This window comes from Acyrthosiphon pisum, chromosome A3 (assembly GCF_005508785.2).
Source record: "Acyrthosiphon pisum isolate AL4f chromosome A3, pea_aphid_22Mar2018_4r6ur, whole genome shotgun sequence".
Classification (NCBI taxonomy): Eukaryota; Metazoa; Arthropoda; class Insecta; order Hemiptera; family Aphididae; genus Acyrthosiphon; species Acyrthosiphon pisum.
The window spans coordinates 14,389,629-14,401,300 of NC_042496.1; the positions used below are offsets into that span (position 1 = coordinate 14,389,629).

General features: G+C 29.8%; 1 protein-coding gene across 3 annotated transcripts; it reads right to left on the reverse strand.

The window, feature by feature from the left end:
- Positions 1-2,683: 2,683 nt before the first annotated feature.
- LOC100164174 (transmembrane protein 68) lies at positions 2,684-9,285 on the reverse strand. 3 transcript variants are annotated; one of them, XM_008189765.3, is made up of 8 exons: positions 8,923-9,285; positions 8,546-8,726; positions 8,327-8,471; positions 4,677-4,771; positions 4,444-4,611; positions 4,134-4,327; positions 3,856-4,059; positions 2,684-3,688 (listed from the first exon to the last, which is right to left on the reverse strand). In XM_008189765.3, the coding sequence occupies exons 2-8, from the start codon at positions 8,592-8,594 to the stop codon at positions 3,572-3,574; spliced, it is 972 nt and encodes a 323-aa protein (XP_008187987.1). In that variant the 5' UTR covers positions 8,595-8,726; positions 8,923-9,285; the 3' UTR covers positions 2,684-3,571. The 3 variants fall into 3 exon arrangements, with proteins under 3 accessions (XP_008187987.1, XP_008187986.1, XP_001951151.1); XM_008189764.3 differs by having other exon boundaries at positions 8,805-9,285; XM_001951116.5 differs by having other exon boundaries at positions 8,546-9,285.
- Between the last annotated feature and the right edge of the window lie 2,387 nt (positions 9,286-11,672).

The window sequence follows — 11,672 nt, forward strand, 5'->3', positions numbered from 1 at the left end:
CCGACTATGTCGGATCGTGGACAAAGGGCGACTCTTTCACCTATTGGTAGGCAATGTTCAATAATTCGATTTGATGCAACCTTGTACCTGATCTGTCCAAATAACCAATGGCAACCGATAATAAATCAACTCTAATTTAGACTGTTAACTGTAACCAGTGGCGGATCCAGGCTTAATTTTGGGAGGGGCATGGGGGGAGCCAAAAGTACAAAAAGTTGCAAAATTGGCTACAAATTTGGCTAAACACAGTGTATAACAAAGGAAAACTACGGTGTTGGGGGGGCAAATGCTCCTTTGCCCCCCCCTCTGGATCCGCCACTGACTGTAACCAAAGGCAACTATTAATAAATAAAAATAAAATTTCCAATATCTCAATGTCTCTGTTTAAGCACCTCTTTAAAATGCGAATTTTTGAAAATCCTTTCTTATTGCACGGTGAAAATATGAGAAGAACCTCTAATACAAATTTCAAGTTCGTACGTTGCGTAGTTTTTGATTTACAGCAATCAGTGGACAGTGACTGAGTGGTATTTGGATTTTATATGTATAGATTAATGTTTTCTTATTAATACGTCATATTAATGATTCATACATTTTCTCTCGTCCGCTCAAAATCGTTTTTTATCATATGCAAACATTGCATTCAAATCGAATATTGTAATATAATGCATTAGGTATCCTGATAGATATTATCCTGTCCGAGGACCGAAGGGACGATGGACAAACTTCCACCACCGCTGACCTACTACATCCCAATAGTACACCCACAGGATAAAATCCTACCCGGAGCAAGATAAAAATTATTTATAATCTAATATTATAGTTATAGGCTATATAGTGATATTTTTTTGACATTAAAGTACATGCAGGTAAAAATTCCCAGAGGGAGCAATGGCCCTCTTGGCACCCCACCGCAGGCGCCAATTGTAGTCCATCCCGCTGAACTTACCCGCTTTTTTATTATTATTTTATGTATATATATTTTACGCAATTCTGCAGTTACATATATTATGTGGGCAATAACAATTAAGAAACAGTAACAAAGCTATAACAATAAGAAAAAGCGTACAAATGAATAAATGATAGAGAATTTATAGTAGCCAGAGAACGTATAGCTAAAACAACTAGGGCACATTTCAATTATAGTAACTCCAAACATTCTGTATAGGTATAGTGGAATAGTGGATGATTGTAAGTTTGTAACTATAAAGTATAGACCAGGGGTCTCTAACCTACGGCCCGCGGGCCAAATCCGGCACGCCAAGGGTTTTTCACTGGCCCGCAAAGCTAATTAATGTTATGAAAATAATGTATTTATTACATTATTTTCATTGTTTTTAATTTATTGAATTACCTAATTAAATAAAATTAATTTACTAGTTTTTTCTTTCGGTGTTTTTCGTAACAGCTTAAAATAGTAATTTATACCTATATAGCATATTATACTAACAAGTAATTATACTTAAACTAAATAATAATATAAAAGCTCGTTATAAACTAAAAAAGTATATAAACAAACATTAATTGTTCTAAATAAATCTTACCTATTCTTCAATTTCTTAACCGATCTATAATTCGTCTAAAAATGTTGGCCCCCGATGCCAAAGCGTAACTCAATTTTGGCCCGCGGTAAAAAAAGGTTGGGGACCCCTGGTATAGACAATAGTGGTGCGGGACATAAAACTTGACTAGGTTTCTTTTTTGACTAGGTAAGAAGTTTGAATGGAATTTCAAAAAGTAAATTGGGAGCGTCTAAGGAAACATTTAGAAGGGAAGTTAAAAAGTGTTCATCAAGAGATGGGATGTTAAATTCTAACGGCTACGACCATATTCATAGTCGGCGCTTTAGAATAAGCATCGTTAAATTTAATAATTAAAAAAAAAAATTGAGTTAATATTTAAAAACAATGCTTGAGGTAGGTGTCGACTAACCTTAATTTAAGTTTAATACTTTTACTTTTATTAAGTCAAAGTTTCGTTTATGAATCTCATTTGAGTATAGCTTAAGCATTAGACACTGACCACTTGTAACCTACTGTACAGGCGTACAGCAGAGCGACATCCACTTACCCACTTTTTTATTTTTACTTTTATCAGCTATCATATATCTCTGGGCTCTAAATAATTATTCATCATTAAACATAATATTGTTAATATATATTTGGTTTTAAAAATCAGATTATACTGTAGTAAGTCTCAAAAGTTAATAATAATAATATATTATATAAATATATATATTATCTATTTCAATAATAATAAAATATTAACTTAACCAAATTACAAATTGTCCTTTAGATATTTTGTTGCCATGACTCATCATATTATGGATAGACAGTAGACACACATGGTACCGAGATGGTGCCTGTAGAAAAAAATATTGGTATTGAAACACACTCCTGAACAAACCAGAGCTGTATCATAACATCTTAAATTAATTATTAAATTATTAGGGACCGTGAAAGAAGCATAATATGTTTAGTTTATGTCAATTTATCGTAATATAAATCATTATTTTAAAGATGAACTTAAAATAATATGAAAAATTATATAATAATTAAAAATAATGCACAACATATAAATGCAATACAATTCTTAATGACTTAATCCCATAAATAGTCATTATTTCATTAAATTAATTTCTGTCAAAGTATGTTGCAGTGTTCTAAAATAGGTAACAATAAAATAAGTCATAATTTATGTTTTAAAATACAATTAAGTTTAAATATAACATAAAAATAAATATCAGAATCTCTAAACAATCTAAATACAGTGTCAAATACATAATAATAAATATTTAAAAATATATCACAAAGTAGTTTTAACTAAATTATAAAATAATTTCTTCATTAGCACATCGTTTTGGTAAATAAAAATAAAAAACTGGACAGCCAAATTACAATAAATGGGAATCAAATTTATCATAACCATTAATGATTTTTTTAAATAATATGTAAACAATTTCATATTACATACATATTAATAATTGAACACAAAATTCAGATAATAAATTATCATACACCAAAATCAATAACTATATCAAAAGTCTCAGTGTATAATATAATCACAGCTACATTTCAATACCATTCTATAACTATTCCTTTTTTTACTCCAAACAAACTTAAGTAGATTATGGATAAATAATAGAAAATAATATACATAATATATTTATCTATACCAATATTAACAATATTATCCCTTCTCATAAACATTTAAGAAAAATTTAATTTTGAAGTTTGGGTGTGGCATGTTACATGTAGCTGTCAATAAATAACACAATTTAATTAAACATAGTTATTGATAAAACTACTGATTTGGAAATGAATTAAGTACTTAACCAAATAAAAATAAAAAAATTTGTTTTTACAGATATTAATTAATTAACTATAAACTGAGTTTTTTCATATATAATATATAACTTATAAATACTTAAAAAAGTTAAGATATCATTAATTGAATTATGCTATAGAGAAGTCAGTTACAATTTGTCACAAATTACAATGTACCACAACACAGTCTAAATACCGTGGCAATCAGTTTAAACATTCCCATTACTTGTAAGCAAAGCGTAATGTCATGTTTTCTTCTTACTACAGTTTAAAGGGTTATAAACACGTTCACAGAGAGCTCTTAGTATATTGCCAGGCACTTTTTGGTGTTGACATATTAATTCTTCAATTGCACTTGCCACCTATAGCAAAAAAAAAAAAAATGTATAATATTAATAATCTCCAATCAGAATATTTAAAAGTATAGGATTAAGATGTAACCATACACTTTTTATACCATCTATAATGTTTTAATAATGATAGAACAAAAGTTTCTTTTTTAAATACAAGCTAACTATATAAGTAATACCTTTTTTTGTAAGTCTTCGGCTGATAGATCTGGATCATATGGAATTGGTTTACCAATATGAGTTCTTAGTTTGACGGGAAACCATCCATATATTGGTACTATTGGCAACCTGGTCCATAAATATATTCGCAACCAGAATCGACGACCAATACCAATACAACGAAATGCTTCACGAATATTTTGTGTGAATACCGGTATAATAGGCTGAAGCAAAATTACACAGTTAAAATCAAATAAGAGATATACTAATATATTATAATAATTGCAAAAAAACTTACTACTTTAGCATCTATAGCTACTTTAGCAAAACCAAATCGCTTTTTCCACATAAGTCTGTAATACCTGTCACCAAATTGAGCTTCATAAACACCACCAGGCGAAATTGCTAAAAGATTGTTTTCTTTCAGTATATCTGAACAAGTCTGTACAGTACCAGGTATTACTTTTAATGGTTCAGATATTATTGACCATCCTAAAAATACATTGATAAAATAAAACTATAGTTTTAAGTGGTTTTAAATTATAATTTATAAATCCTCTACCGGGAATCATTCAATCTGTTATAACGAAAATAAAAATAATAATTACCAGGTAACTTAAACAGAAAATGATCAGCCACAGTATGAACCAATTTTGCCTTTATCAAATATATTCTAGAAATCATGTAATACAAATCAATAGGAATAGCACCATGATAATACACTAACAATGCTGGACTGTCAATAGGTACATTTTCAAGGCCATTTAATTCATATCCTAGAAAAATTATTTATACATTTTAATAAATAATGAAAAATGTTTTAAAATTTTAAATTAATTACCATGCCAAATCCAACCATGAGCATCCCATAATGCAGCTACAGTTTTTATTGCACCATCCCAAAAATTATTTTCATATGCATTTATAAGTCTTTCCCTACAATAATACAATAAGTTATGGTTAAACAATTATTATTTATTATCAACTGAAAATAAATAAACTTTGATGATTTTAAAAGTGACATTTTTAAGTCACTTCTAGTCACTTACAGATGACTAATTTTAAAATCTGTTGAGTTTTGAATGAATACAAAAAATACAGCATAATATTGTAAAATTGTATGGGTTCCACATACTTTTATAACTAATAATAATCCAATAAGTAATAAAGAACACACTACCTACTTCTTTAAATTGTATGTAATATTTTTATTGTTATTTTATCCACTACACAAGTCAATTTTATAAGATCATGGTTTTTAAAGCAAAATTAATGTGTTGCTGCCTGCTGGGAATAACTTGCACATTTTTAATTATAGCTATAATTTTGTTACAAAGATCATGCTACATATACCACAATGGCTCTATAAAAACATAAAATTTGACTTGTGTATAGCATGATTTCAAAGAGTACCTATTTTTCTTTATTCCCCATTGGATTAGCATTAGATATCAAAGTATGAGAACCAAACAATTTTACAATATTATATGAGCAATAAGTTATATTTTTGAAAATATAAGTTGTTTTTCATTCATTCAAAATTCAACGGATTTCAAAATTATTTTTTTTGATATATTATAAATAGATAGCTCTACAAAATGGCGATTTTTATATTTTTTTATTAGTCATAATATAATTAATATATCGATATAATTGTCATATATAACATAGAATTGTAACTTGGATTTTTTTTTAATTTCTTTCCATTTGCATAGGCGCAAATGGATTAGAATTTTTTGGGGGGCTAGACCGATGACACTGCACACCTACTACGTACAATAATAATTAATAACTAATACTGTGAACGCAAATAATGACCAATACCACATAAACATTATACAATCATCAATATGATTAATTTAAATTATTGACCAGTAATTTACTATACTATACAAATGCCATTGTTTAAAACGACAAGATATATTTTAAATAATCTGACAATGTTAAATAAATAACTTCTCAAGAGACCCTGTAAGTATATAGATAATTAAAACCATAATATCATAGTAAATAAGTAATGATTGGTATAATACCTATTAGATTTTAAATCTATACTATATAGTATGTTTTCCTATAAAATTATATACTTTTAATTTTATGATTTCTTCAAGGATATATTGTAATAATACCTAAATGTAAATAATTGGATATAACCTATGATATAACTCATAACATGTAATTATTATAGATTTCCAGAACCAACAAGCAATAATTTAAATATTTTAATTATGGTTCACAGATACTACCTAATCAGGTGAATCATTACACAATCGCAGCATATCTAGAATTTCATTATATTCCCTGAATATTATTTGAGCTTTAACCTTATAGTCAACATAAAGCAATATTTTTAAATTTTACTAGCCGTATAAATCTCTTCTTATCTTATTAGGTTTATAGTTAACTAACTACTTTATAGAAATATTAATTAAATGATGTAGGTACAATACATTAAAATAACTTAATAATTAGACAAGTAAATATGTTATAAAACAAAAAATCTAAGAATAGTAATTGTAAAGATGTGTGGTGCAACTGAAAGTCAGCCAAGTTGCAGTAGCCAATTATGAGAATTTTCAATTTTCTACACTCGGACCACCATTTTTCTTATTACTTTGTGTCAGATACGAATCTAGGTCAAAATAAAAATATCCAAACCAAAATTTCCAATTTCAAAAAATGTAGAAAAACATTTTTATAAATATAATGTAAAATAATACTATTACGTGAATGATGAATTAGTAGATAATACTACATTTTTAATAAAATTGAGTTCAAATATTTTCTAATAAAATTGGATCAAATATTAACTTAAAAATTGCAAGCATAGAACATTTTTTTTTTAGAAAATAAAAAGATATACACAGATTTTCTGAGTTGATTTTTCTTGCAGTTCTTGCAATATAAAATGATGTTTTATTTGAAATAGATAATGATGAAATTATGAAAATACTCAAGTATAAAAGCAAACTCTTATTGTATACAATTTCTAATTAAATATAAAAATATTGTAACATTAATAATAATTCAAAATATCCCCTTGCATTGTGTTAAATAGATACCTACTTAGACGGTTGTCAATGCGTAAACTATTGTAAACATAAGCTGTTCAAAGCTTTTATCAATGCATATAGTAATAAATTTGGCTAAAATTCAATATTTGGTAAATTAGTAAGTGGGCCTAAATCCCCCCCCCCCTTTCCGCCGCTATGATGTACTTTTTTTGAAAGCTATGATAAAAAAATAACAAATATATTATAATATATTATTTGACTATAACCATTAACGACTAATGATTGTGAAGTATATTTTGTGATATTATTGCTATTAAAGTAATTTATTTACTATCATTAATATAGCATTTCTAGGTTGATTAATTTTATAATTTATTATTTGAGCTAATTTTGTTAGAAAATAAAAAGTTATCTTATAACTTGCGTACTTAAATTATTTTACATTTTAACCTATATTTTATTTCATATCTCTAAGTATGATAAAATGTTTAAATGTTGGGGTTTATTTATAATAATGTTTTTCTACATTTTTAAATTTGGATATTTTGATTGATTACTGTCAGATACATGGAATAAGAAATATACGTTGTGGTTCACACTTAAAATTTAAATATGTCTATATACCTACCTAAAAATAGTTTTCAAAAATTCAAAAGTTCAAATTATAAAACAAGTTATTCATTAACACAGTTAAACAATTAACAAATCAAAAAATACATTCAAAAAATATTTTAGGTACTTGTCAAACAATTAAAAAAAAAAGGTTAGGTATAAGCATATTTTTGAAAATTACAACATACTAACATTCAAAATCTATGTTTTTAATCACTTAACAAATTCAATTAAAATAAGGTATTGTTACTGTTACAAATGAATTATTAAGCGCTAAATTAAAAAAGGTTAAGATTTTATTTATTGAATAATGATGGATCAAGAATCTGGTTTTATAAGAGTACAGATTTGTTTTATTTGGTACAAACAGTGGTGGGTACTCCAGTTATGTTCTGAGGGATCAAGGGTAGTGGCTGCTACCACTGATTTTTTTTTTGTGGTTTAGTGGGTGGACCTTCTGGCCCCAAAATATTTACATCTTAAAAATTCTACTACGTATTAAAATAATAATATTATGGGCTATAATCATTAGCCTATTAGCCAATATTGAGGTAACTGATTCAATATGCTACTCCCATTTATTTTTGAGTACGCCACTGGGTACAAATTAGACTAAGTGCGAATTGATATTAATATATTATTATAAATTTATAACTGATTAGGTACCTACTGCTATAGATATTTATAGTCAATTTACTTCAAATAAAATTATTATACTTATTTTATTACTTAATGTATACAAAGGTTATCTGTTAATGATAATGTTAAAACTTTTAAATAAATATATTCTAATTTTCATAAGCTATCAATTGGATACATATTGACTGACTATTGACTAATTAATATAATTTCAAAATCCGTGTACCTGTGAAGTTTATAGACATAGAGTATAACACCAGTTATGTAGAACAACAGAACGATGGTGAGGGGCAACAGGAACGTAACAATGAGTGGCCAAAGCAGCCATGTCATCCAGAGCCACCAATCAACATCCACCCCAAGGTAGCCGACTGTAACATTCAAATAGAAATCAAAAACATATTATAAAAACAGAAAAAATGCTCCTCAATTCTGAGACACATACCCGTAATTGAAGTAGTGTAGTTATGGGCATTGCTGAACAGCGTTAACATTGTTCCCTCGCAGTCAAGGGTAATTATAGTACAATTTGACGCTATTGGTTTGTAGTGTGCGCAGTGTGATCGAGGGCTATGGTGCACACCTCAAACCATGTTTAGTGCAAGACATGTCTGAAGGAAACCGAACTACAACAAATCCACAGGTTATGAGTATGTGGTTATACCTAGTATTTTTTTTTTCAGTTCCTTTATTTTATCACATACAAATGCGCTGACAGAGCAATAACGAAACCCCGTCGCAATCGAATTTGTAGAACGGAATCAAAAATGCGTCCGTTGACAAGTTTTTTTCCAGACAATTTTTTTTTTTTGTTCTGCTTACATTTTTTTAATTCCTCTTCAATCGCCGCCTCCAACGACGACCGCGCGAATTTATTACTACGACGACACGATTATTGTTTACTAAAGGCACCGTCGTGCCGGGCGTTGAATGTTGTGACTCAGGAGTTAGTTACTGTTGAAGTGTTCAGTGTTGACTGTTGCCCGTCGACGGTCGACACTCGACAGCAATCAGCGAACGAAACACGAATACAAAAATCAAACGATAACAAACGATTCCGTCGACCAAAGTGCGCACGATCACGCTGAATGCTGATAAGGTGTAAGCGAATAGGGTAGGGGCGAAAGTCGGCTTGGTGCGGCAGAAATGAGAATGTAAGTCGTAAGATTGTATAGTAATAAAAAAATATGGACATGATATAGTGTTTGCGTTGCCATAGATGAATATTACTCAATGTGCGTTGCCCATGTACTAGAGACAGACGGACAGTTTTACACTACTACGGGTGCGTTCGTCTTTACGCTTCTGCGCTGACAGCCGTGCTCAAGCTTACTATGTCCGATAATATGAACTGTTTGCTATAATTGCTTTGATATTAGCACTACCTCAGACCTTAGTCCATATCGGATAATATGGTCTAAATTCTAAGAGCACTACAATCATGTACCATCTCACCAGTAACCCCAACCCGCCCCTACGTTGAATTAACTTAGACAACGCAAGATGGCAAGAGTGGAAGATACAAGATGATGCCGCCGTGTACATAAATAAATTATTAAACATGGTTGTGCAATTATGCAACGCATACGTAAGACGTAAGGTATAGACAATAATAATATAGAGTATTAGTACTGACTACAGACTATATTAAAATATATAGTATATTTTCATATAGTCTGTGGCCTGTGCCCTGTAATGAGTAATGACTATTGACCATGAATCATGATTATAAAGAATTTTACTATCGTGTCATTGACTAATGAATGATGGTGGACGGTTACCTACACTTTCAAGTTTCAACCGTCACCAACCACTGTATTACGCAAGCTCAATGCTCATGCAACGGTATCTGTCAGTGTTAACTGTTGTCATATTTTGTACGTTGCCGGTCGTTGAATCACGGATTACATTAAAATAGAATATAATATAATAATATATTTATCTAATTTATTGACTATTAATTATTACCTATTACATTTAAATATGGCATTCGGTAAAATTATCCAAACAAAAATAATTTTTTCCTCGATTATGACTTATAAATTAATAATATAATCACAATTCACAGCTTGAGGTATATTGTGTATACAATATTAGGATGTGTTATAAATTATTATATATTATACTTATTGTTATATACTTATATACTATGTGCGTTACCTATGTAAGTTATGTAACTATAGACAATAGGTAGTTCTGATTCCTGGGTGACGGACAACGCCACTGCGGTCTACGACTCGGCTATCCTATCGACTATCATTATGGCACCGCTCGCAGGGACAGGGCCAGTCTCAAAGGCGATCACGGTAGCTTTGATGACCTCATCAGTGGCGTATTTAGGAATTTGTTATGGGGAGGGTCCAGATACTTTCAGAAAACAGAGCCGTGGGGGGCAAACATATTTTTCATCCTTGTTCTAATATTATGATTTCTCAGTTTAATCAACCATCGACTTATAAAAATAATATATTTAAAAAAAATTACAGTTACTAGTTACAAGTTACAACTTATATTAATACTAATTAGAACATTTGATTGTGCATCACATCGTATTTTTCCTTTTACCTAATTTTATGTACTGGACTTTTTCACCACGAACATTTTTACTCGGACTTCTTGGTAGGCTACCGATGTTATATAGAAGTTAGTACTAAGTATTATGTAAACAGTTCACCCCTATTTGGCATTTATCTATTTATTACAATGAAAAAAGTGCTTGAAAAGTTGGAATTTTATGCATTATCTATATTTTTAAGAAATTAGTATATTTGAAATATGATTCGATATGTACAAAATATGTATTTAATGATGGTATTATTTACATTTTTTATTGCATTTTTGTTTGTTATTAGATTCTAAAGAATCGATGAATGTGTAATTTACACGGGTTTGAAGTTGGGTGACCAAAGGCCAAAGCGAGAAAGCTATTTGAGTCTTTTTCGTACCTCATTTTGTGGTGTGGGGGAGTGTGCACAGATATGGGCTCAGATATCCAATATTTGAGCCTCACCAAGATTTCCTGAGCCAGCCCTTCTACTTTCACCAGTAGGCAATGGTATAATGCTGGAGCCTGGAGGGAGCCTTCTTGCTATTATAAAAACTCTTCATACATGTATGTACGTTGTGGTAGGGTAAAACGCGTTCAAACAATATAAAAATCAAAACAAAATATAAAAGTTAATGTATCAAGGTATTTGGATAACCCAGATACGGCAGTTTGGACTTGAGAGCTCGTGGTGCGCGTTCTAATAAGGTCGACTTGATCAAACCATAGCTATAGCACCACCACGGTTAATGCGTGACTGAATATGGAAATTAGCTTAAACCATCGATTATAAACACTAGTATTAATTACTAAATACTAATTATAATCAATGCTTAAACTAAGCCTTTGTTACAAAGGAGATACAATACGATAATGAATGTGATTACGAACGGACCATTCGCTCCGTCGTCCATTAGTAGCTGCTGTCTGCAACAAACCTTAAAATTACAACGAGTTAATAAGAAAGATGTTGCAAAAATTAATTACTGAAAATCATTAGTCTTTAAGTTATATAGCCTTACAAAGT

Excerpts from the sequence above, each read along its gene's own strand:
- LOC100164174 (XM_008189765.3), bottom strand. The coding sequence starts at position 8,594 with ATGTTAACGCTGTTCAGCAATGCCCATAACTACACTACTTCAATTACG. Across the intron at positions 4,328-4,443 it reads TTTTCTGTTTAAGTTACCTG|GATGGTCAATAATATCTGAA; the intron begins GTAATTATTATT and ends ATGTATTTTTAG. Across the intron at positions 4,060-4,133 it reads TAGCTATAGATGCTAAAGTA|CCTATTATACCGGTATTCAC; the intron begins GTAAGTTTTTTT and ends ATTTTGCTTCAG.